General features: G+C 40.7%; 2 protein-coding genes across 2 annotated transcripts in view; both read right to left on the bottom strand.

Moving 5' to 3' along the window:
• The window catches only part of GTF3C3 (general transcription factor IIIC subunit 3), a 34,381-nt gene extending 25,418 nt beyond the window's left edge, over positions 1-8,963 (bottom strand). The window contains exons 1-4 of the mRNA XM_010381613.2: positions 8,683-8,963; positions 6,981-7,092; positions 2,014-2,204; positions 466-589 (exon numbers count right to left, since the gene is read on the bottom strand). Coding sequence (XP_010379915.1) covers positions 466-589; positions 2,014-2,204; positions 6,981-7,092; positions 8,683-8,784 — 529 coding nt within the window. The 5' untranslated portion in view covers positions 8,785-8,963. The remainder of the gene's footprint in view (positions 1-465; positions 590-2,013; positions 2,205-6,980; positions 7,093-8,682) is intronic.
• A 4,822-nt stretch (positions 8,964-13,785) lies between these two features.
• On the bottom strand, positions 13,786-27,040 carry C14H2orf66 (chromosome 14 C2orf66 homolog). Its single transcript, XM_010381614.2, has 4 exons — positions 26,885-27,040; positions 17,744-17,914; positions 15,953-16,151; positions 13,786-13,894 (listed from the first exon to the last, which is right to left on the bottom strand). Exons 1-3 carry the CDS (start codon positions 27,038-27,040, stop codon positions 15,972-15,974), a joined length of 507 nt encoding a protein of 168 aa, XP_010379916.2. The 3' UTR covers positions 13,786-13,894; positions 15,953-15,971.
• Between the last annotated feature and the right edge of the window lie 589 nt (positions 27,041-27,629).

Raw genomic sequence — 27,629 nt, 5'->3', positions numbered from 1 at the left:
AAATATAAGTAAGTAGTTTAAAAAAAAACCACACTGAAGGTATCATTCAATATGCCCAAGACGCATCATTTAATTGATAAGATGACAAGTTTAAACTGTCTTTTACCAAAAAATAGATAACGTCATCTAGTACTGCATGATCTAGAAAACAAAAGGATAAAAGAAAGTTCTTCAAGTGGTTTTAATATAATGTATTTGCCATACTGACAATTCAAAAGTCTAAATCCTTCGACTGAAACATTTAAAAAAAAAAAAGTAACTGTGAAATTAAACAAATATTAATGACATCTCATTGAATCATACTCTGAGATTTTCATTTTCTTGTGAAAAGTGGCAATTACCATTACCACAATCACCCTTAAGCTTCTGAACATATTTTCCAAATAGTACTGTGAGGTGCTACCCCATTTGTTTTAAGTCAGACTATTAAACTGCTATTATTAGTAAAATCCCCACAGAAAACACCTTGTCTTATGATTTCCATGCACATCAATATCGCTTCTTCACGTTCTCCTCGAGCAAAACGAATGTTGGCTTCACCCATGAGACCTCTCAGAGCTCTGGGAAGTTTACTCCGAGGTCTTTTCTCCTGTATGGAAGAAAAATGACATTTAGATTAAAATATAGTGAAGTCTTAGATTTCAGTTCCAACCATATTAATAAAAATAGAATATAATAAAACTGAAATTCTCCTTTAAACATTTTCAGTTTTCGAAACTCAGAACTAAATAGTTGCAATTCCAATTGACTCTTTAACATTAAAGTTTATAAAGTCAAAATTGGCCATTCTTGTAATCCCAGCACTTTGGGAGGCTGAAGCAGGTGGATCACTTGAGGCCAGAAGTTCGAGACCGGCCTGGCCAACATAATGAAATCCATCTCTCCTGAAAATACAAAAAAATTAGCCACCAAGCCAGGCATGGTGGCGCACGCCCATAATTTCAGCTACTTGGGAGGCTGAGGCATGAGAATCGCTTGAACCTGGGAGGCAGAGGTTACAGTGAGCCAAGATCACACCACTGCATTCCAGCCTGGGTGACAGATCAAGACTGTCTCATTAAAAAAAAAAAAGTCTAAAACTCAATTGCAGGAAAAAAAAGGGTCAGGAGTTACTAAATTACTAATTAGAATAATAACAAATATAGAGCTGGATGCTGCAAAATGGATTTATATTCCAGGATTATGATGTAATCTACTGAAGATCTCCTTTCTTTCAAATTTATCCACTCAAAATGAACTTGTTTAGAAAAGTATCAAGTTATAGTATGGACATGGACATATTTTTTAAGACAGAGTCTCACTCTGTTGCCCAGGCTGCAGTGCAGTGGAGTGATCTCAGTTCACTGCAACCTTGATTTCCCGGGCTCAAGCATCCTCCCACCTCAGCCTCCAGGGCAGCTAGGACCACAGGAGTGCACTACAACACCTGGCTAGTTTTTTAAAAAGTTTCTTGTAGAGACAGAGCCTCACTATGTTGCCCAGGCTGATCTCAAACTTCCTTGGCTCAAGCAATCCTCCTGCCTCAGCCTCCTGAAATGCTGCCATTACAGGCATGAACCACTGTGCCTCACCAGTATGGACCTTTGAATAGCAAACCTGCAGTCCATTTTCACACATGCAATAATTAAGGTTGTGTCTGTGTGTCTGTTAGATTCCACCTTTCTAGCATCTCTTAGAAAATAAATGGCCTGATTGGTTTAAATGAGCCACTTTGCTTTGACTTTATTTATTGTATTGTATTTATTCTTTTGAGACAGGGTCTCGTTCTGACACCTAGGCTGCAGCCCTGTCTTCCCCAAGCTCAGGTGCTCCTCCTACCTCAGCCTCCAGAGCAGCTGGGCTATATAAACATTATCTAATAGGAAACATAATAAACAAATAACAACAGTTGTGTCATAGTATTTCCTTTCATATAGTTTGAATTGTTTCCCAGGTCTAACTTACAGACTTCTTTTTCAATTACTATGTCACTTTCTTCATTGTTTATAAATACCAAAATAAGTAACAATTTACTTTCATCATTTTCTTGGTTTCACGATTGAGAACCATCTCCAATACAAATACATCGCCAGCAGTGGGTTGCTCAGGTGTTTCTTCCTCCTCCTCCTCCTCTTCTTCCTCTTCCTCCTCATCATCTTCATTCTCTCCAAGCATGGAAGCAAAGACCTTGTGAACTGACTTACTCACTCCATCTGATGTTTCTCCTGAGAAAAGAGACATTGATGATGGGGGAAGGGGAGGAAGCTGCAGAATTCTCCGTGAAAAACAAGTATTTTCTAAGTATAAATTTTTACCCCAATAACACCAAATTTGAAAGTAAAAAATAGTAAATGAACACCCTCAAAAACCAAACCGAAGAAGAAAGTTATCACAAAGCCATGTACTTTATTCTACAGGAATAGCTGACTCATCCTTTAGGCCTCATCCAGATTTATAGGCAAATTTAACTGAAAAATCAGAAGCACATACAATAATAGGAAAAAAATAGAAGAATTATAAGACATAGACCTAAGAACTAAACAAGACTAGCAGTATGGAGCCCTGGTGGTATAGCATAGTGGTTCAAAGTGAGGGCTCTAGAGCCAAGCTGCCTGGTTCCAAACTTCATCTCCATCTATCACCAGCTGTGTAACCTAGGGGAAATTACTGAAGCTCCTCTATACCTCAGTTTCTTTTTGCAAAATGGGTTTATAGGGCTACTCTGAGGACAAAATGAGTGTGAGTGTGTCTGTGTATATATACACTATGAATGCCTAGCATATAGTAAACACCCATTAATGCTATTATTAGTATTAAAATAGCTTTATTATTTCAGGAATAAAATACATGACATAGTTCATTTGTATCTCAGGATACCACCATAGTATAATATAATGATTTTTGAGTGTCAATAATGATGACTTTGAATGATCAAGAAAAAGTTAAGTTCAGAGGCCAATTTTCTGTTAAAGCAGAGACATTGCTATGGTTTTTATATTTGTCCCCTCCAAGTCTCATACTGAAATTTAATCCCCAATGTGCCAACACTGAGACATCTTTAAGAGGGGGCCTTTAAGAGGGACTGGGTCATGGGGCTTTGCTCTCATGAATGGATTAATCCATTCATGATTTAATGGGTTATCATGGGAGTGGGACTAGTGGCTTTACAAGAAGAGGAAGAGAGACCTGAGCTAGTATGCTCAGCTCCCTCACCATGTGATACCCTATATCATCTTGGGACTCTGGAGAGAATCCACAAAGGTCCTCAACAGATGTGGTTCCTCTGCCTGGGACTTCTCAGCCTCCCTAACTATAAGAAATAAATTATTTTTCCTTATAAATTACCCAGTTTCAAGTATTCTGTTATAAGCAACAGAAAACACAAAGATAGACATGTAACATATTTCTGGAAAAGTTCCAACAAAATAGTTAAAATTTTAAGTATATATATAGAGATATAAATATGTTCAAAAAATACATATTTGCTTTGAGATGAAGTTTCGCTCTTGTTGCCCAGGCTGGAGTACAATGGCGCAATCTCGGCTCACCACAACCTCCACCTCCCAGGTTCAAGCAATTCTCCTGCTTCAGTCTCCCAGGGTAGCTGGGATTACAGGCATGTGCCACCACACCTGGCTAATTTTGTATTTTTAGTAGAGACGGGGTTTCTCCATGTTGGTCAGGCTGGTCTCAAACTCCCGACCTCAGGTGATCCACCTGCCTTGGCCTCCCAAAGTGCTGGGATTACAGGCGTGAGCCACCGCGCCCAGTCAAAAACTTTTTTTTTTTTTTGAGATGGGGTCTCACTCTGTTGCCCAGGCTGGAGTGCAGTGGCATGATCCCAGCTCACTGCAGCCTCCACCTTCAGGGTTCAAGTGATTTTCATGCCTCAGCCTCCCGAATAGCTGGGATTACAGGCATGAGCCACCACATCCAGCTCATTTTTGTATTTTTTTTTTTGAGACATAGTCTTGCTCTGTCGCCCAGGCTGCAGTGCAGTGGTGCCATCTCAGGTCACTGCAGCCTCTGCCTTCTGTGTTCAAGCAATCCATCTCAGCCTCCCAAGTAGCTGGGACTACAGGCGTGTGCCAACACACCCAGCTAATTTTTGTATTTTTAGTAGAGACGGGGTTTTGCCATGTTGGTCAGGTTGGTCTTGAACTCCTGGCCTCAAGTGATCCACCCACCTCAGCCCCCCAAAGTGCTGGGATTACAGGCGTGAACCACTGCACCCGGCCTATGTTCAAAAACTCTTATACATACTTACTTATGTGAAATGCTTCAAATGCCAAAGATGATGTCTAAATGAGATAATCAATGTTTAATGAAGAACAGATTTTAAAAGCTACATGTTCTGAGTAATAAATATTATTTTGAAGTCATAAGGATCATATTCAAGAATTCCGAATATTCAAAATAAAGATGAAAAGAAACATGTAAAATTTATCAGAGGAACAAAAGAGCAATCGTATGATCCATTCTAATACAAAGAAGCATTTGATAAAATCCAATACCCATTCCTAATAAAAATTCTTAGTCAACTAAAAATGAAAGGGAATAATATCTTTTATTTCATGAAGAGTATCTACAAAAATTTTCCACAAACACAGCTAATGGTGAATTATTGCACGTTACTAAGAATGAGACAAAGTTGCCTACTACCACCACTTCCATTCAACATTTTACTGGAGGTCCTAGCCAATGTAATAAGAAACAAAAGGCATAAAGATGGCAAGGAAAGCCGGGCGCGGTGACTCAACGCCTATAATCCCAGCCTTTGGGAGGCCGAGGCGGGCAGATCATGAGGTCAGGAGATTGAGACCATCCTGGCCAACACGGTGAAACCCCGTCTCTACTAAAAATACAAAAAATTAGCCGGGCATCATGGCGGGTGTCTGTAGTCTCAGCTACTCGGGAGACTGAGGCAGGAGAATGGCGTGAATCCGGGAGGCAGAGCTTGCAGTGAGTGGACATGGCACCACTGCACTCCAGCCTGGGCGACAGAGCAAGACTCCATCTCAAAAAAAAAAAGCAGGCAAGGAAAAAATAAAATTATCAGGTCACAGATGACATGATTATATACAAAGGAGACCCAAAACAAATCTACATACAAACTGTAAGAATAAATTAATTTAGCAAGGTTGCTGAACACAAAGTCAATATATAAAAATTATAGTTTAATATATCAGCAAATGAATTGAAAATGAAATTAAAAGAAGATCCTATCTTCACAGTGTGTAAGAACGGTGTGAAGAGCAAAAATTTAGTGGTGTATTTAGTACTGCCCAGGGGAAAAGGAACGATTAGTGGCCATATAGTTCAATTAGCTGACTGCCAAAGCTTGTTCAAAACTGACCCCTTCTGCTCTGAATACACGCTCATACTCACCAAGAGTCTTGGTAGAGTCCTGGGACAATTCCTTACTAGGAAATTAGGAGCTTCACATCTTAAAAGGATGGATGAGATTATCTGAGCTGAAGCCAGCCAGTCCTTGTGGGCCTCACTGCTCATGGTGAGCCTGAATTGGACTCAGTTCACTCCTTTTTTAGGGCCTGATGGCTAGCTTTTGGGAGCAGCTTTAAACAGGACTGACAAGCACCCACTTGTGCCTGCTGCTATAGTAGCAATTCAAACACCTGAGGACAGAAGAGCAGCTCTTCCCCTCAGCAGATAAGGAAGGAACCACAAATCGTGAGAACAACTTCAGTCAGCTGCCTTTTTTTCTTCATCTTTTAAGTTCAGGGGTACATGTGCAGGATGTGCAGGTTTGTTACATAGGTAAACATGTACCATGGTGATTTGCTGCACAGATCATCCAATCACCTAGATATTAAGCCCAGCATCTATCAGCTGTTCTTCCTGATGCTCTCCCTCCCGCAACACCCCTACTCCGAAAGGCCCCAGTGTCTGTTGTTTCCTCACCCCCTTTTGTCCGTGTTCTCATCATTCAGCAACCACTTGTAAGTGAGAACATGCGGTATTTGGTCTTCTGTTCCTGTGCTGGTTTGCTGAGGATAACGGCTTCCAATGCCATCCATGTCCCTGCAAAGGACATGCTCTCATTCCTTTTTATCAGCTGCCTTTTCCACCCCACTTTCCTGGCAGAATAAGAAATCATAACCCCCAGTTTTCCCTCCTCTTTCCCCCTTTTTCCCCACGTGGTCCAGGCAGATAAGAACAAATCTTGTTTGTTTTCTGCCCATGCTATGACTGTCTGTTCTCTGTGTGAATGCTTATTTGTTTCGAGGGAAAAGAACCAAACTGTACTTCTAAACCCTAGAACTAGACTGCTGTTATCAGACCCTATACATGAAGCTACATTCTAATTGAGTTTAGCATCCCAGTTAACTTGATATGGTAGTAAATGGATACCCTGAGATATTATCAGCATTCTGATCCCTGGAAAAGGGTATCAATCACTGAAAATTAATAAATTTGCTTAGTAGTTAATTAAGCTACAATGAGTTTAATGACTCTGGGTGCACTAACCAAATTTAGTATCTGGACATGCAAAGCTGAGAACTGGATGCTAGAATGATGTAGCCTACCAAGACACTGTGCTGTGTGTGAAGTTCCATGAGGGCAACCAACATGCCTTCCACACTAACATTTCTATCTTTTCTCCCTGTAACTAAAGCAGTGGTTTGGAAACCACTTTATATCGAAGTGTAATTTATTATAATTTGAGGGACTATAGTCTGGAAGTGTTCAGTTACCAAATGAGAGGGCCAATTTAAAAAATAATCTTAAAAAGCACCCAAATACTGATGTCAATTTAAAACACTTTTCCAACACCAGAGCTCACAAAAAATAACCATCAAGGTATTCAATAACTCAACAAATATTTATTGGGCACCTACTACACAACCAAGCATTCTGCTCCTGATAAACCACATAATCAACAACAGAGAATCACTGCAATGAAAATACAATGTTTCACTAAATTACTCTGCTCACATACTCCAAACATTCATTGCAGGAAGCACATAATTTTAACATACCTTCACTGACATCTTTGTCTTGGGATTTGGTAGAGTTAATTCCTGATGACGATGGAACTTCAGAGTCATCGGGATTTTCTTCAGCTGATAACTTTCCTTTTTCCTGAAGACTCTGTGATTGGAAATTAATTAATGATTCCAAAAAATAATGCAGACTTAGCTCTCCCCAGCCACAGAGTATCTGGTTCTAGTCCTAGCTTCGCCACTCAGGCATTCTGTGACCATGGGTTGGCAGTTTATAGAATAGGGCATTTGCCTCATTTTCTAGTCCTACAAAACTTGAGCTGTGAACACATACACAGTAGGTGGAATCTAAGTTTGAATACTGTCAAAGCATTTCAAAGTACTTAGATCTTACCCTTCAATCTGTCATTTGTAAAACTAAAATTAAAAAATCTTAATAATTTCATTAATGAACACATTGTATCCTAATATTTTAAATAAAAGATGACTTGGTGGCTCACGCCTGTAATCCAACTACTTTGGGAGGCCAAGACAGGCGGAACCCTTGAGCTCAGGAATTTGAGACCCGCCTGAGCAACGTGGAGAAACCCCGTCTCTACAAAAAATATAAAAATTAGCAGAGTGTGATGGCTCACACCTGTGGTCCCAGCTACTTGATGGCTGAGGTAGGAGGACTGCTTAAATCCAGGAGGCGAAAGTTGCAGTGAGCCGAGATCGCATCACTGCACTCCAGCCTGGGTGACACAGCGAAACTCTGAAAATAAAATAAAATAAAATAAATGAAAAGATGAGTCCATACTAGTCGCATGAATTATTAAAGAATCTGCCGGCCAGGCACAGTAATCCCAGCACTTTGGGAAGCGGAGGAGGGTGGAACACGTGGTCAGGAGTTTGAGACCATCCTGGCCAACATGGTGAAACCCCATCTCTACCAAAAATATAAAAATTAGCCAGGCGTGGTGGCAGGCGCCTGTAGTCCCAGCTACTCGGGAGGCTGAGGCAGGCGAATGGCTTGAAACCAGAAGGCCGAAGTTGCAGTGAGCCGAGATCGTGCTACTGCACTCCAGCCAGGGCAACAAGAGCAAAACTCTATCTGAAAAAAAAAAAAAAAAAAAAAGAATCTGCCAGCGAACTTAAAAAGGTTTCATTACTTTTATTTTCTCTTGGACTTGAAGTAAGCAAGAAGATACAAAAAGTTCAGATATTTCTAAGTATGGGGGAAAAAGGTATGGGTAAAGATTATCTTCTTATCGGACAGTACTTTTTCATGAACTATTACTTCACACCAGTGGGAGACTCCTCAAAAACAGGAGCTCAATCGTTCCAGTTCAGAAAAGGAGACACTGGGGCCTAAAGAAGAAAGGTGAGCTACCCACCCACCGTCACAAAACGACTTAGTGGCAAAGCTAGGACTAGAACCTGAGACTGTAACTCCAAACTCTTCTCCCCACCTCTCATTTAACTTACCAGCGTTAAGCTACCCTGAAATAAAAACGTAGTATTGGGGGAAAAAGAAGAGGTTACCACCAAGACGAAAGGTTTTCGGTGAGCGAAAACGTTTTAAGGATTTTAGCACAGGGATGAGGGGTGAAAACCGGAGTTTCGGTAAGATAAGGAAGAAGCTGCTGAAAGTTCCCAGCCCGCCCCCACCACGGTGAAAGCGGTCGTCTGGGTCCCCGACACCTAAGTGTATTCGGGCAACGAGAGTGAAGGGCACCGAGGCCTAGCATCGCCTCACTTTCTTCTCGCGGGTTTTTCTCTCTTCTCTCCGCCGTTCGAACTCCTCGAAGGAGATTTTCCCTTCCAAGTAGTCGATGAGTTCCGGACTGAACCCTGACATGTTTGCAGGGTCTGTCCGTGCAACCCCAGGAACCGGGACAGAGAACCGGAAGAGCAGCGCTCGCCAGACGCTTTCTTGCCAGGGCCAGCGAACAAGGAACCGGCGTCCTTCCGCGAAACCCGCCGGGTCTGCGCCGCAGCCGCAGCACTCAGGTTCCGCGTAGGCGCCAGGCCGGGACCTATATATAGGAGGCGCGCCCCTTGCAGACTCGGTCGGCCGACGCTCTCAGCCATCGGTTTGGGTTATTAGATAGCTCAAAAAAAAAAAAAAAAAAAAGCGCTTTAAACATATTCTCTTTAAGCTGGGTGATTTCCCTCAATTCTTCACGAAGTGTTAGTTTCATTCTCCCAATCCATTTTTTTTTTTTTAGACGGAGTCTCGCTCTGTCGCCCAGGCTGGAGTGCAGTGGCGCGATCTCGGCTCACTGCAACATCCGTCTCCCGGGTTCAAGCGATTTTCCTGCCTCAGCCTCCCGAGAAGCTGGGACTACAGGCGCCCGCCACCACGCCTGGATAATTTTTTGTATTTTTAGTAGAGACGGGGTTTCACCGTGTTAGCCAGGATGGTCTACGATCTCCTGACCTCGTGATCCGCCCGCCTCGGCCTCCCAAAGTGCTGGGATTACAGGCGTGAGCCACCGCGCCTGGCCTCTCCCAATCCTTTTTCTTTCCTGAAGGTTCTTTAAATTAGCTTGGTCACTGCTGTGTGATATTTTTTTCTTAATTGAACCATTTACTCTGCCACGTGCATGTTTCACTCTCCAGTTTTCCCCTGCCACAGAAAGCTAAAATCCTTCCCCAATGTATGCTTTAAATTTCACTCCCGCCATTTCTCCCTCACCCGCGCCCTGCTCCCACCCGAAATCCTCAAACTCTCCCTTTCCTCAAGCACCTTCTCAGTCTGTAAACGCGTTCACCTGGGCTTCCTGTTACACGTCTCCCACCCAAGTTTTCTTCCTTTCCTAACAGCAAACTTTCAGAAAGAACCAAATACTTAGTATGGTTACTACACACTGTTGCCCGTATTAGTGTATAATAAATATATAGGCCATCTACTGTTTTATACATATTACATACATTTCTAAAAATAATCCTTCCTTCTCAGTAGGTGTTATTCCTAATGCTATTGTCTCTAAAAAGTAGTAGAGCCAGGATTTGAACCCTGGTTTCTGACTCCAGGTCCCATGCTTGGAACTATAATATACTGCCTCCTCTGAATGGTATGGTTTTTCAACTTCTACACACTCCTGTGATTTATATTTTCCCTTATATTATAATTATCTATTTGTCCAATTCTAGAGACACTAGCTGTAAACATCTTGACAACAGCCCTGATGCATCATTGTAAACCCTACTGTATGGCCTAATAATTTGTGCTGAAAACACATTTGTGAATTGTATTGGATGGAACTGAAAGTGCCTTTGGAACCTGGGGCAAGGTAGCTGGAGTAGGGAAATGAAGCTCAATATGAAGCTAAGGTTAAAGACAAGTTACGGGGAGAGTATCACCTAGCCATCTTTATGACAATCCTGGCAAGGATAAACAGCAGAAGGATGGGAGAATGAGAGGCCAGGACCTGCAAGGACAGGACTGCCAGGTGAGAAAAAAAAATATCTCGCAGCTGGAAGTCATTCCCTTTCTCATGAGGAAGGATCCTCAGAGTCCTACCTGGGTATAAAATATGGAAGGTGAGCAGGGTGGAGTATGTTAAAGCAATCCACTTAAACCACTTACAGGGAAATTCTCCCCTAAATTTTTCCAGACAGTGGAGGAACTGTGTCTAAGAGGAATTTAGGAATCTTGAGTCCTAACTCTCCTAGGGGAAAAGAAGAGAAATCAAGTGAGGAGGGATGGTTACCTATAAGGAGAATACTCTCCTAAGACCCAGATGACTTAGACTATCTTGTCTTATTGTTGGCTATCCGGAATATGGGAATAACAATTCTGGAGATATAGATTCATATTATGAAGAACAGGAAGCAGTGAACAAGGGGTAGGAGGGTGGTTTTTTTGTTTGTTTTGTGTGTGTGGTTTTTTTGCCTATGGAACACCTTAATGACATGAAAGTTATTTTAGCAGTCAGACTGTTGCAACATATCTTGAAATTTCAATCTTTCTGTTTTTCTTTCCCCTACTTCCTTGGGAGAGATTTGTCTCCTGATGAGTCAGAGGTATCCACATTACCTTGAGATGAAGTGGAATGGTTATGGCCATAATAAAAATACACTCAGGCTTGTTTTGAAAATCAAAATGGAAAGTCTGGAGGAAGCAGAACATTGCATTTTTACCATGACCATATAATTAAAAGCATACATTCTTTCTTCTTGCCAGGGAAAAGAGCCAGGATGGGCTGGGACCCTATGTAGGAGACTATTTTTCCATGGCTTTATTAATTGTTCTGAAAAAGCTTGTGATACCTTTGTTCTAGGCTAGCTTTTCAAGGCTGTTTTCGAATCAAACAGCCTTGAAAGGTGGAGCTATTGTCTCTTTCTTGGGCAGGGAACACATTTTTTTTCCGAACAGTATAATAAATGTTTCCCTCTGGGCAAAGTTTGGGCGTGTTTGCTAGCAGTGCCATTAGAAGAGTGGGGATTTCCTAAGTTTGGAGTTCCTCAGCTTTGGCACAAACCCACTTGTGCACAGCATACCCCTGGACGCACATTCACATGGCCCCCTTGATACTTGGGGAGTAAGGAAAACTGATGTAAATGTAAAACTCATGTCACTACCTGCCATGCCATCAGTAAGAAAGTCAGTTGTCTCAGACATAAGATGTCTCATGTATCTGCCAAGTTTGATAAAAGTGTAAAAAGCTAGTGTGTAGCTTGCAAGTAGGATAAAAGCTCACACTCTTAACAGTTCTTGGCCACCCTAGATCTGGGACAGAGGACAATAGGCCAAGTGCTGGGGAATGAGACACTCACTGAAGAGGAGCAGAGGCTCCTTTCAGTGTTGAGAGATTGCCAGGGACCTATATAGGGAAGTATCAGAGACTCCTCCAGAGCCTAAAACACCTGCAGAACATCATTTGCATTGGAACAAACACTACATACACTTCATCTATGTTCTGGCGGTAGTTCTCGGCCAAGAGCAAAATCATTTCCCTAGTGAATTTTAGAAATGTGTGTAGGGAGGTTTTGGGGTTTTGTTTGTTTGTTTGTTTGTTTGAGACGGAGTCTCGCTCTGTCGCCAGACTGGAGTGTAGTGGCACGATCTCGGCTCACCGCAACCTCCATCTCCCGGGTTCAAGTGATTCTCCTGCCTCAGACTCCCGAGTAGTTGGGACTACAGGCGTGAGCCACCACGCACAGCTCATTTTTGTATTTTTACAAGAGACAGGGTTTCACGATGTTGACCAGCCTGACCAATATGGTGAAACCCGCCCCCCCCCCAACTAAAAATACAAAAATTAGCCAGGCGTGGTGGCAGAAGCCTGTAATCTCAGCTACTAGGGAGGCTGAGGCACGAGAATCACTTGAACCCAGGAGGCATAGGTTGCAGTGAGCCGAGATCGTGCCAGTACACTCCAGCCTGGGCGACAGAGTGAGACTCCATCTCAAAAAAAAAGAAAAAGAAAAAAATTCCAGCTGAAGGATGAATGCCCGTGCCCTGAAACTTTGCGAGCTCATAGCTAAATGTCCCATGTGGATGTCCTTCCTTTTCAATGCCCTGAAACTGGTAAGTATTCCCTTTGTGGAGGTCTTAACACCCAGAGCAGGGACAGTATTAAGAAAGGGAAAACCAACCACTAGTACTTGGAACTCGACAGAGGTGAAAAACTCCCTACCACTCTACCATTTATACCAATAAGCTATACTTTTATAAGGAATAGCTCATCAAGAATTACTTAACATTTTTTAAATGGCAAGAAAAAAAGTTTTGACATTAACTAAAAGCACCTTCCATTACTGTGTGAAGACTGGATGAATAGCACATGTTTATTTCAATTCAACAAGTATCTATTGAACAATTGCTCCATGCTAGGCATCGTACTAGGTGCTGGGGAAATATAAGTGAATTAGATATGGTCTCTGCTCACAAAGACCTCATGACTCTTCAGGGGAAACAGACTCATATATGACTAATTACAATAGAACATCTTAAACCAGACACAAAATCTGTTCTTGCACAAATATTTTATTCTTCATATACAATATCAATAATCCACCAAAAAAAAAAAAAAGCCACAGTCAACTATTTTGAAATGCACAGACTAATGTTAGGACAATGTTGCATTTTAGTGCAACATTCCTTTTGCAGGAATCATAGAGAAGATGATGCAGCTATCTATAAAGATACAGGAAAAGCAGCTATTCCAAATGTGAATATGGGAATCAGAATAACTCAGCATGAGCTAGAGTAAGGAGGGCAGGGGCTGGTTGGAAAGAGAGGAAATCACCTGTTTCTACTTTTCCTTCCTGAAGAGGTTGTGTATGAGAGCAAGGGCTGGGGCATTGCTAGAATATTTGATGTGGCACAATGTCCACCTCTGAATATTCTGGCAAAGAGCATCTTCAGAGTCATTGACAACTTCTAGAATCCCATGTTTGTTGTGGTTGTTTGCTTCCATTTTAACTTAATTGTGGCTGTTTATCACTTGCCCTCATTTCTTATGAAACTAAAACTGTGAGGTCTTTTAGTAGTGTATGCTGAACATGGGAATGCATCTTCTTTTTAGGAAAGGAAGACAAATTTTAAACCCAACCCCCTATCACATATAAAGAATTTTACTATACTAAAAGTGAGCATGTCCCTTTAAAAAAAAATTGGTTGATAAAAGATAATAAAAGACAAGTTTTAAAAACAAGCTTAAAGAAACATCTAATTTAGATTATAATCTTTTTTCAGTTTGTGATGTTTTTGTAACTCCTACAAATACATGCACTGCTCTACATCAATATTTATGGTTGTACAGGAAAAACACTCCATAAATATGCATAGAAATCATAGTTCCAGCGATTTGTATGTAAATATGGAAATGTGGAATAAAATCATTACAAACTGAAAAATAAAAGTGAGGGGGAAAGAAACTCCACGAAAGTTTAGCTATGACAGTGGTTGAATTTTTCTAATGAGAGGCTTCATCTGTAGTTTTACAACAGCCAGACACCTGAAAGAACAAGACAACGTTACAATTAAATAGAAACTGAAGACTACACAGTCAAACCAACGACCCCCAGATCAACATATTTGAATGAAAACTCTTTTCTTCTTCATTTGCTCACCAGAGATGTAAGGAACATAGAGCTCATAATTATGAAATATACTCCAAATCAGAAGCTTTGTGTTTTGTTTTGTTTTTTTCATAAAGGTGAATAATTCCTGTTCTTTTAGGATACCACCAACTGAGTGCTTTATCAGTTTCCTGCCCTTAAATATTAACTCATTCCATGCTCACATGAAAGTATTTATTTGATATTTTCTATGATACTTTCTGTAAGGTAGAAACTAGTATCTGCAATTTACAGATGAACAAGCTGAGGCTTACAAGCAATTTATCTGCCTTTTACTAAGAGAGGTGGTATGCTATTAATAACTATTCTCTGATACCCTAAGGCCTAAGTGTAAACAATAGTCAAGAGAAAACTTCATTAACATCTTACTGTTTCTTCTATTTTATTTTCTCATTTTAGAACAATATCCAAGGGCATATTCCACATGCTAAGTTATACGTTCTTTTAAGAATAGCAATCATTATTTTTTAATCATCACATTTAAAAGAACTAATAATGAAAACCCTTTCACAAACACCATGAAGCACAAGAAAGACATGCTTCCTCAGAATTTCAAAATTACACTTGTGGGAGAACGGGAAAAGATTTTAATTATGATTCCATTCCCTTTATCATTCAGCTAAACAAAAAGCTAATGGATTGAAATCATAATGTATTTGCTTGGAATTCACCATACTTGTTCTTTTTTTTTTTTTTAATTTTTTTTTATTTTTTTTTATTTTTTTGAGACGGAGTCTTGCTCTGTTGCCCAGGCTGGAGTGCAGTGGCGCCATGTCCACTCACTGCAAGCTCCGCCTCCCGGGTTCACGCCATTCTCCTGCCTCAGCTTCCTGAGCAGCTGGGACTAAAGGCGCCCCCTACTACGCCCGGCTAATTTTTTGTGTTTTTAGTACAGATGAGGTTTCACTATGTTAGCCAGGATGGTCTCGATTTCCTAACCCCGTGATCCTTCCGCCTTGGCCCCCCAAAGTGCTGGGATTAAAGGCGTGAGCCACCGTGCCTGGCCAGTCATACTTGTTCTTTTTAAATGGTCGGCGTTGGTTTGATAGGAATGCTAAAGTAATAAGAGTAACGAAATTCTCTGGGCGTGCTGGCTCATGCCTGTAATTACAGCACTTTGGGAGGCTGAGGTGGGTGGATCACGAGGTCAGGAGTTCGAGACCAGCCTGGCCAACATGGTGAAACCCCGTCTCTACTAAAAAAATTAAAAAATTTATCTGGGCATGGTGGCGGGCACCTGTAATCCCAGCTACTCAGGAAGCTGAGGCAGAAGAATCCTTTGAACCCGGGAGGCGGAGGTTGCAGTGAGCCAAGATCGCACCATTGCACCCCAGCCTGGGTGACGGGGTGAGGCTCCACCTCAACAACAACAAAAAAAGTAATGCAATTCAAATCTTAATAAATTTTCAAGTTTTTTCTATAAGAAAAATGCCGTCCTTACTAATAGTCAACCTTTTCTTTCTATAGGTGAGGAAGTTCAAGTTCAAATATATGCATAATACTTTGTCCCCCAAAGAACCATTCTTTTAATTTTTAACTCCCATCTAATCCAACAACTCAATTTGACATATGTCTTTATGTAGATTTTCCACATAACTTAGCTATATCACTTGGTCTGGAAAAAGATACAGGTAAGAGTGTGGCCATGTTATTAATTTAATAATCCTATTAAGAGAGATAATTCTATTATTTTAATATGTCTCTGCCTGGATAACTATGCTTAAAAAATAAAAACTGCCATTTCTTTTTAAAACAAGACTGTAAAATACCTGAACCAAATCCAAATACTTAACAGTGAGGAGTATAAGCAGAACTGAGCACTTATTCCTATGAGGAAATAAAATTATTTTTTCAAATAAATACTTTCAAAATATCTACTTTATGGCTGACTTGTATGTTTAGACAGATCCTGCGAATAAAGGGCCAACTTTTACCTGAGCTCAGAAGAAACTTTCAGCCTTTGAGATAATTGTGAAAGGAGTTTTTCTGCTCTTCATAATCTGCAGATGCAGAAGCAGTAAGTTCTGATTGGAAAGAGAGAGGTCTAGGATTCTCATTCGTGGGGAAAGGATTTGGAAATGTTCCAAGATCAAGACCTCTGCCCTTAAAATATGCCTGAAGGCTTCTGAAAAACTAAAGAGAGAAAGAAAATGGTCAATGCCAGACATAAATGAAACACCAAAAATAAAGGTGATTTTTTTTCCCTCTATTTTTCCCCTGAATTGACTTTAAGGCTAATCTAAGAGGCAAGAGGTTGGAAATCAAAATCCAGAAATACAAGTACATGCTTCAAATACTTCTCCTCCCCTCCCCTGTACCTTCTTTCTGATATCTCAACCCTAACCAAAATAATTCACCATTTTTTGTGAAAATTGAAGGAAGACTATGGAACAGCACCACAGTCGAAAGATTCATTGTGAACTATCTGAGTACTAAGGTCAAAGATGAAAATGAACTCCATAATAAGCAGCTCAGTATCTCCTCTTCCTTAAGATGAGATCTCTGTCACTGCCTTCTTCGATGGTTTCTTTTCAGATTTCCATTAGGAAATGAACACAGAAGATGTGCAAAGTGCTACTTGCTTTGATGCAGGACAGGCAAACTCCCAAACTGGGGCTTAGCCCAGGAGGGTTCTTGGCTTTGCTCAGAAAAGAATTTAAGGGCAGGCTGACTGTGGTAACAATCTTTTATTGAAAGGTACTGCTCCTGCCAGAACAAGGCTAACTCACAGGTAGTGCACCCAGAGTTGACAACATACAGGTTCTTAGCAACTGTGTTTTTATCCATTTTTGAATATATGCAAATTAAGGAATGGGTTAATGCAAATAGAAGGGGGTTATTTAGAGCTTTCTAGGAAAGAGGTGGTAACTTTTGGGTCATTGCCATGGAAAGGAGTGGTAGCTTCCAGGTCATTGCCATGATATTTGTAAACTGTCATGGCACCAAGGGGAGTAGCATATCCTAATGAGCAATGAGACCAGGTCAGGATCACTTTTGTCGCGGTCTGCTGGTTTCACCCAGTGTTTTCATTTTATCCTGTCTGGACCAGATCCTGTTTTGGTCAGCAGCTGTGACCAGAAAACAAATCCTGCTGGTCTTTTATCTCAGTTTATTTTAATCCTATGTTTTTATATTTCACATCATTCACTTTAGAAAAACCATATTTCAAAATAGTCATGTCAACATGTTTATTGTATTTGGCATATTTTTTAAAGAGAATGTTTACTGATTTTTTGAATTCTATTTTATAGAATATGTTGAAAATATGCCCAGCAAATTGATATCCATGCAGGGCCAACTTTCAGTTTTTGCCATTGAGCTTGGCAATTGCTAGTTACGTGATAATTTGTTTTATCATCAGTTCAATCTAAGCTATGCATGAGCAATTCCCTGTTACACTCTTGGTTTTGTATATGTATTAGAAGTCAAGGCTACAAAGTCAATGTGTATATAAGATCAGTTACAAATGAAATGCACTCTGTGTGTATAAGATTGTTTCTAAATATAAATTTGTTTCTCTTTACAGAAACAAATGTAAACTGGCCAGAGAAACAATAGGTTGCCAACCACTAGGGTAGTAAAACTGTGGTCCAATCCTGTTGGAGAATCTTCTCAACCCTTGGTAGCCCCCTTTCCACTATGCTCTGGAAAACAGAATGCTGTGTGCATAAATCCAAAGAGGCATTAGTTCTATCCTGAAACCCAGGCCCCAGGTGTGTTCTTACCAGATCTCTGTTTCTGGGGTTGTTGAGTGGCTTCCATTTGTCTTTGTTTCTTAGTGTGGCTCCATTCACATGCCAAAGCAGCACCAGAGCAACACATAGTAGCAGGAGAGATGCTCTGGTCATGGTGGAGTGAAGCTGAGTGAAAGAGGGCATGGGGGAGCTGTCAATGATCTTTGAGAGAGATAGTCAGGGAAGGGAGAGAGAAAGAGAAAACATCTGTAAAGGCAGACAAAGAAGGAGAAATGGCATACTGGTTCATCTACGTTTTACAGCCGTGTTTTTTCCAGATTGACTTCTAAATGAGGACCCCAAAATCCAGCTGATTAGCTTAAAGTAGCCCATCATGATGAGAATGTTATACAGTGATAAGCAAAACAAGTATGAACATAACATAGAAAGTCTTAGTATGCCTCTTTCCTCTTTGAATAAAAAGTACTTTGTTGTCTCCAAAGAAACTGCAATTGTTAAAATAATAACAGAAAACAAAACCTTAAATTACTTTTAAGCCTTAAGACAGCAGTCTTAAAAAAAAAAAAGAAAAGAAATTACTTCAGATACCCTGAGCTGAGAAATACACCTTACACACACATCTGAGACAGACAGACACATACCACAACAGTGTGAGTAGAGATTGTCTTCCACTCCAAGGTGTGAAATGGAAACTGAGACACATCATAGAAAAGGCTAATAAAGCTTACCAGGAGTTTGGTTTTGCCTGGTCCTCCTAGGTAATCCTGCCTGTAATTGGCAAGGCGGATTCATGGGTACTTATAACCAATGGATTGGGTGCAGGTGGAAGTCACTGACGTGAGCAGGGAAGTTCAAAAATAATGATTTCTTATTCATCCAGAGCACAAAGACTCTTGAGAGTCAGATCCTCAAGCTTTTTCAGGGATAAGCTATTTGCCTTAGAAATGCGGCAGCCACTCCTTGAACCACTAAATATTTTATGGGGATTTTATAAAACACACAAAGCGCTTCCACCCAGCAAAGTGATTTTCTCCTTTTTTACTTTTAAGGGAAGGGATATACATAGCAGCTAGAAATATGATGATCATTATCCCACCTATTAGAATGTTCTTTGGGAGATACCCCTTTTTCAAGTTAACAGCATTTTTTGAACAGAAAATTCTTTTGTGAGAGACAAAATTACTCTTTTTGACCTATATCTTGTACTTTTTCTGAGAATTCCAAGAAGCTTTACAAGTTTTAAATAGTGGCATCGTTTATCATAATATCCCTTCAAAACAGAGCAAGAAGATAACACATGTTTCATGGAAAAAAGAAAAATTACTATACTTACAACATTCCATTGCTGAGTAAATGCCATCTGTAGAAAACGGTAGGCCGAGAAATTGGACTTGAGTTGTGACGTTGCTTTGGTTCCAATGATTTAGAACAAAATTTAGGACCAGATATTTGTTCAGAAGGTTGGTGATCTGGACTGGAAACTCTAGTCTCAGCCTTGCCATCTTGACCCTGGGCAAGTTACTATGACCTCTGCCCTTCATTTGTGCATTTCCTCTGTTTATTCAGTCAGCAGACTTTTAGAAAGTGCCTACTGTGTGCCAGGCACTGCAATAGGCTTTGAGGATGAAACGGTAAGAATAATAAATACAGTCCTTGCCCTCATTAAATAGAGTAGTAGGCAAGATAAATATTAATCAAATCATTATACAACCAAATATGTACATATAAGTGAACAATCGTTTTTATGAAATAGCGAGTGCTATGAAAGTACAGAAAAAGGAAATTTGACTTAGTCTGAGGGCCAGCGAAGGCTTCTGTGAGGAAATGACCTTACATCCAGTCAGTTGAATAGGAGTTGCCTAGGCAACCTGAGGAGGACAGAGGGAGAAGCATGTCGAACAAGGTGAACAGCTGTGCTAGGAATGGGACACATTAAAGGTACTGAAATTATACCAGGCATAGAGGAAGCAAGCGAGGAGCCTGATGCAAGATGGGGCTGGAGAGGCAGTCAGATTATGATCTTTCAGCTACAAGTAATGCTTACTAATTAAAAGGGCTTTAGGCATCTAAGCAGCTTGATAATACTTGCATTTATTCTGGTTGCAGTGGGAAGCACAGACTGAGCTAGAAAAGAGGGCTGCACAAAGCCAGTTAGGTGGTTACACAGTAGTTCAGGCAGGAAAAGATGTTAACTTGGATTAGGATGGTGTTAGCACAGATGCAGAGATTATAGGTAGATCTGAGAGAGATTTATAAGGGATTGTTAATGTACTGGGTACTATGGGGTGGGGGGCTAAGGAGATGGGAGTTTCAAAACCAATTGCTAGGTCTGTGTGTTATGCAGGTGAGTGGGTTACAGTGCCATTCACCAAGACATCAAACCCAGGCATGGAGGAGTGAAGATCATCATTCCATTTGAAATGTGTTGAGTTAGAGGAGGCTTTGAGATTTCCTCGTGGGGATGGAGAGTATGCAATACTCTGGAGTTCAAAGGAGAAATCTGGGAAGGAAATGTAAATTTAGGAGTTGTTGGTATAGAAGTGAATGAGGGCCGGGCGCGGTGGCTCAAGCCTGTAATCCCAGCACTTTGGGAGGCCGAGACGGGCAGATCAAGAGGTCAGGAGATCGAGACCATCCTGGCTAACACGGTGAAACCCCGTCTCTACTAAAAAATACAAAAAAAAAAAAAAACTAGCCAGGCATGGTGGTGGGCTCCTGTAGTCCCAGCTACTCGGGAGGCTGAGGCAGGAGAATGGCGTGAACCCGGGAGGCGGAGCTTGCAGTGAGCTGAGATCCGGCCACAGTACTCCAGCCCAGGTGACAGAGCGAGACTCCGCCTCAAAAAAAAAAAAAAAAAAAAGTGAATGAGATTACGTCAGTAAAGGTTAGAATATGAGGAAAAAAGGGGGCCACAAACTTGAGCTTTGAGAAATTTTAACATGTAACAGCAACATACAGGAATCTACAAAAGAGATCCTGGAGTTGACAGAAAATCAGTAAAGTATGGAAGCAAGAGAAGAAAGTGTTTCAAGAAGGGACACGCTGGATAAAATGGGTCTATGGAGCATTTGAACTGTTTTGGTAGAAAGTTAGATTAGAAAGGAGTGGATAGAGAGCAAAAAGAGTGAGTATAGCAAGCTCTTGGAAACGCAGCTATGAAAAGAAAGAAGGTAGTTACTAGAGTGAGAAGTAGAGCCAAGGAAAGGTGTTGTAGTTGTTAAAATGTGAGAGGCTTGTTTGTTTAAATGTCAGTGATTAGGTGAGTAAATGAACACCCCGGAATTTTATTACATCACTCCCTTTAAAACCCTAGGACTTTAAAGTTGAAGTATCTAATAATATTGAAACATTGAATTTTTACTGAGGTTCAACATATGCAAATCAATAAATGTAATCCATCACATAAACAGAACCAATGACAAAAACCACAACATGATTTGTCTCAATAGATGCAGAAAAGGCCTTTGACAAAATTCAACAGCCCGTCATGCTAAAAGCTCTCAATAAACTAGGTATTGATGGAACATATCTCAAAATAATAAGAGCTATTTATGACAAACCCACAGTCAATAACATACTGAATGAGCAAAAACTGAAAGCATTCCCTTTGAAAACTGGCACAAGACAAGGATGCCCTCTCTCACCACTCCTATTCAACACAGTATTGGAAGTTCTCGCCAGGGCAATCAGGCAAGAGAAAGAAATAAAGGGTATTCAATTAGGAAAAGAGGAAGTCTAATTGTCTCTGTTTGCAGATGACATGATTGTATATTTAGAAAACCCCAACGTCTTAGCCCAAAATCTCCTTAAGCTGATAAGCAACTTCAGCAAAGTCTCAGGATACAAAAATCAATGTGCAAAAATCACAAGCATTCCTACACACCTATAACAGACAAACAGAGAGCCAAATCATGAGTGAACTCCCATTCACAACTGCTAGAAAGAGAATAAAATACTTTGGAATACAACTTATAAGGGATGTGAAGGACCTCTTCATGGAGAACTGCCAACCATTGCTCAAGGAAATAAGAGATGATGCAAACAAATGGAAAAACATTCCATGCTCATGGATAGGAAGAATCAACATCGTGAAAATGGCCATGCTTCCCAAAGTAATTTATAGAGTCAATGCTATTCCCATCAAGTCACCATTGACTTTCTTCACAGAACTGGAAACAACTACTTTAAATTTCATATGGAACAAAAAAAAAGAACCCACACAGCCAAAAATACAACAAAAAAGAAGAAGGAAACAAACAAACAAACAAACAAATGACAAAGAACAAAGCTGAAGGCATCATGCTACCTGACTTCAAACTATACTACAAGGCTACATTAACCAAAACAGCATGGTACTGGTACCAAAGCAAATATATAGAACAATGGAACAGAACAGAGGCCTCGGAAATAACAGCACACATCTACAACCATCTGATCTTTGACCAACCTGACAAAAACAAGCAATGGGGAAAGGACTCCCTATTTAATAAATGGTGTTGGGAAAACTGACTATCCAAATGCAGAAAGCTGAAACTGAATCCTTTCCTTACACCTTATACAAAAATTAACTCAAGATGGATTAAAGACTTAAACATAAGACCTAAAACCATAAAACCTCTAGAAGAAAATCTAGGCAATGCCATTCAGGACACAGGCATGGGCAAAGACTTCAGGACTAAAACACCAAAAGCAATGGCAACAAAAGCCAAAATTGGCAAATGGGATCTAATTAAACTAAAGAGCTTCTGCACAGGAAAAGAAACTATCATCAGAGTGAACAGGCAACCTACAGAATGGGAGAAAATTTTTGCAATCTATCCATCTGACAAAGGGCTAATAGCCAGAATCTACAAAGAACTTAAACAAATTTAGAAGAAAAAAGCAAACAACCCCATCAAAAAGTGGCAAAGGATATGAACAGACACTTCTCAAAAGAAGACATTTATGCAGCCAACAAACATGAAAAAAAGCTCATCATCACTGGTCACTAGAGAAATGCAAATCAAAACCACAATGAGATACCATCTCACCCCAGATAGAATGGCGATCATTAAAAAGTCAGGAAACAGCATATGCTGGAGATGATGTGGGGAAATAGGATCGCTTTTACACTGTTGGTGAGAGTGTGAATTAGTTCAACCATTGTGGCAGACAGTGTGGTGATTCCTCAAGGATCTAGAACTAGAAATACCATTTGATCCAGCAATCCCATTACTGGGTATATACCCAAAGGATTATAAACCATTCTACTATAAAGACACATGCACACATATGTTTATTGTGGCACTGTTCACAACAGCAAAGACTTGGAACCAACCCAAATGCCCATCAATGATAGACTGGATAAAGAAAATGTGGCACATATACATCATGGAATACTATGCAGCCATGAAAAAAGACATGGATTTGCAGGGACATGGATGAAACTGGAAACCATCATTCTCAGCAAATTAACACAGGAACAGAAAACCAGACACTGCATGTTCTCACTCATAAGTGGGAATTGAACAATGAGAACACATGGACACAGGGAGGAGAATGTCACACACCAGGGCCTATCGGGGCTTGAGGAGCTGGGGGAAGGATAGTACTAGGAGAAATACCTAATGTAGATGACAGATTGACGAGTGCAGCAAACCACCATGGCACTGTATGCTTTGTAACAAACCTGCATGTTCTGCACATGTACCCCAGAATTTATAGTATAATCAAAAACAAATTTAAAAAATTTTACTGATATTATAGCAAAAAGTCACGACACTATAAACTCCTTAGACAGTGCCCACCCTCATATTCCCAGTGCCGAATGTTTAGCCCAATATGCAAGCATTTTTAAAACAGGAAACACTGCCTGAATAAATTAGAACAGATTTTCATAGCCATTTATCTACAAATAATTGATAGTTCCATTTGTATAAAAACATAGCTCATTTGTTCTTTTAAGAGCTTCTTACTTTTTTAAGAAATATTTATAGTTTCTCAAAGGAACCAATGAACCAAAGGTAAGATACATTCTATAGTCTTGTTCCTTAACACTGGAGTTTCCCTGATAGAACATAGAACTATATGTTTAAGTTTAAAAAATTAATTTGTGTTTCTTTTTTAAGAGACAGGGTCATACTCTGTCACCCAGGCTGGAGTATAGTGGTACAATCATAGCTCACTGCATCCTCCTAGGCTCAAGTGATCCTTCCACCCTAGCCTCCTGAGTAGCTAGGACTACAGGCACACATCACCATGGCTGGCTCTCTTTTTTGTTTTTTTTTTTCTTTTTTTGTAGAACCATGTCTCACTATGTTGCCCAGGCTGGTCTCAAACTCCTGGCCTCAAGTCATTCTCCTGCCTGAGCCTTCCAACGTTCTGGGATTTCAGGCATGAGCCACCATGCCTGGCCACTTTCTTAATTTTAAATTTCTTTTTTAAAGAGCGGAAGGTACCATTGATAATGTTGATTATGACATTTCCTTCAAAATGTATCAACACAGCTCTAAGTAGATATTTTATAATTATTTGGTTAATAGGTTCAATCGAGAGAGAGAGATAAAAAAAATACCCCACAATATTTTAGGTTCTCAAGCCATTAGTTTCTGGTCCAAATCATCTCATTTAGCCTCTTCATTAAGCAGTGCATTTGTAAAAGTAGCAGTTGGGACAAAAGGGTGTGGTAGCAGCCAAAAAGGTGCTTCTGCACCCAGAGGCATTTGAATGAAATTCTTTGCTAGCATTTCTCAAGTGGAATTTGTAAAGAAAATAGAGTACTCAGCACAGAACCACACACATGAAAGAAATCCAACAAATATGTGTTGATTGAATTACAAATTGAACTATAATATAAATGCAAACACAGGGTAATTGTGGGGAAAGCATACTAAATAAAGAAGGTAGGGAGGAATCTTTAAACCATTTATTGGACTATATAACCTTTTCACACCCTTCTTGTCTCTATTAAGAAGAGAAAAAAAACCAGAGCTGATACAGCTTATTAGCTGTGTCATGAACAGGGACATAAAAATTTAATCTCTTTTTTCTTCCCCTTGGCCTAAGTGAATAGGAAAATTATTATTTATAGAGTGCCTCCTCAGTGATGATGAGGACTTCAAAAATAAGGGAAAGGTTGCTCATATGATTAACAGAGCAGGCCAGGCAGCTTTCTGCTCATAGCAATAACTGCTTTTTGTGTGTGTGGCAGCAGACAGATTTCGGTTTGAAGGTGGAATAAAGAGGAGGAGGAAGAAATAAACCTCCTGTGATACACAGAACAGAAGCAAAGAGCTGTGGGTCAAGGGAGCCATACTGACTATGATGGACAGGAGAGTAGGGGCTCACCCCTCATATTCTGGGGGCACAAAAATCTTCCAGATTCTATGAGACCCAGCGGAGGTGAGGGATGGCACAGAAACTATTGAAGTTGAATTTCCCTCCTCCCCCATTGGTATAGGGGCTGAGAGTCAAACAAGTTTGGTTAAAAACACACATGACATTCTCAAAAACCTCTACAGTAGCGTGAACCATTTGTCCTTTTCAGCAGTATCTATACTAAGTGTAAGTATAAAGTTGACCCTCAGAATTCTGTATTTATTCACTATGGAGAAATCTGTTAAATTCTTTGCTATCATCAGTTTTGTTTTTTAAATAATGGCAAAGTAAAGATGGCAGTAATAGAAACTGGGGACTATTAGAGGGAAGGAGAGAGGGAGGAAGGCAGGGGTTGAAAAACTAATTGCTGGGTACTATGCTTAGTGCCTCAGTGATGGGATCATTCATATCCCAAACCTCTGCATCATGCAATATACCCAGGTAACAAACCAGCATATGTAACCCTTGAATCTAAAATAAAAGTTGGAAAAAAATGTTAGAGGGGTATATTAAAAAGGATAAAAGATTTTCCTCTGTTTAAAATATGTTACAGCTGTTTTTACAGCCTAATAAGGCCAAAGTGTGAGCCAATTCCAAAAGCCTGAGTATTGGGGGAACCTGCCCCCAATATTTCAACATAGGTTTCTTCTATTTTCCATAAGTGTCAGCCGGCTGAGAAATAAAGAGAAAGAGTACAAAGAAAGGAATTTTACAGTTGGGCCGCCACGGGTGACATCACGTATTGGTAGGACCCCACCTGAGCCTTAAAGCCATCAAGTTTTATTAAGGATTTCAAAAGGTGAGGGGGTGCAAGAACAGGGAGTAAGTCACAAAGATCACATGCTTCAAAGGGCAAAAAGGAGAACAAAGATCACATGCTTCTGAGGAAACAGGACAAGGGTGAAATCAGAAACTCCTGATAAGGGTCCAGCAAAGATCACAAGGCAAAGGGCAAAAGCAGAATTACTGACAAGGGTCTATGTTCAGCGGTGCACGTATTGTCTTGATAAACATTTTAAACAACAGAAAACAGGGTTGGAGAGCAGAGAACTGGTCTGACTTCAAATTTACCAGGGTGGGGTTTTTCCCCACCCTAGTAAGCCTGAGGGTACTGCAGGAGACCAGGGCATATTTCAGTCCTTATAAGACAGACACTTCCAGAGCAGCCATTTATAGACCTCCCCCTCAGGAATGCATTCCTTTCCCAGAGTATTAATCCTTGCTAGGAAAAGAATTTAGCTATATCTTCCCTACTTGCACGTCCATTTATAGGCTCTCTGCAAAAAGAAAAATATGGCTCTTTTTGCCTGACCCCACAGGCAGTCAGATCTTATGGTTGTCTTCCCTTGTTCCCTAAAATCGTTGTTATTCTGTTCTTTTCCAAGGTATGCTGATTTCATATTTTTGAAACACACGTTTTACAATCAATTTGTACGGTTAACACAATTATCACAGTGGTCCTGAGGTGATGTACATCCTCAGCTTACGAAGATAACAGGATGAAGAGATTAACATAAGACAGGCGTAAGAAATTATGAAAGTATTATTTGGGAACTGGTAAATGTCCATGAAATATTCACAATTTATGTTTCTCTGCCGTGGCTCCAGCCAGTCCCTCCATTCGGGGTCCCTGACTTCCTGCAACACCTGAGACCACAGAGGAAGGAGGCCCTGTGCCAAGTAGGCTGGCCATGCTTCCTCCAGCGTGTGAGGCAATTCTAGAAGCCTGAGCCTGTAGAGAAAGGAGGCCCCAGGCCAAGTGGGGTTGCCATGCTTCCTGGAGAGCACTGGCTCTCAAATCCAGGCTGACCTCACAGCTGCTGCTTCCATCAGGTGTTCATGATCAATTTCTGGGACTTGGGCAACAGCCTCCCTGTCTCCTGCGCCTGGTCTGTCTTCCTCACAGCCACCAGCCTTTCCAGAGCACAAATGCCACAATTTGGGCCAGTAAGAGAGAGCCAGCCAGCGCATCCCTTTAAATCCTGCCCTAAGTACAAGCCATTTCTCCTACAGCTAAGATGGAGGAGTAGAGTCAACAGAGGACAAAAATCATGATAATCATGCTTGAGTGAAAGCCAGCTGGGAGAAACACAGTGAAAAACTAGACATCCGGATTTACACACCAACTGAGACATAAACTGAACTGACAACCAGGTTCCCAACCCCTTCTCTCATCAGCCCCTACTGATATCTCCAAAGTCATCAGAGGAGTAAAATATTTTCCCTAAAATATAGAAGGCGGAATCATTGCTTACAGTTTTGCAAACAGGTCTTTGGCAGGCAGGCTGCTTTTGTAGCAGAGAGCCTGAGGGTGGACAAGGTCTCACTGCTGAGGTAAAGCTCACATGCATCACATCCCCTTCTCATGGTATCTGGATGCCATAAAATAAAGTCTAAACTCTTGATTATGATGTAAAGACTCTTAATATGACCCAGTCCTACCATTCCAGCCACTTGACCTCCAGTGACCACCATTGCACGTATGCCTGAGTGCCTTTGAAATTGCTGTTGCTGCTGTCTGGAATACCTTCTCCAACCCTTGTATGCCCTCATAACTTCT

This window comes from Rhinopithecus roxellana, chromosome 14, assembly GCF_007565055.1.
Source record: "Rhinopithecus roxellana isolate Shanxi Qingling chromosome 14, ASM756505v1, whole genome shotgun sequence".
NCBI classification, from domain to species: Eukaryota; Metazoa; Chordata; class Mammalia; order Primates; family Cercopithecidae; genus Rhinopithecus; species Rhinopithecus roxellana.
The sequence above is the reverse complement of the archived record's forward strand: the minus strand, read 5'-3'. Positions and strand labels throughout refer to the sequence as shown.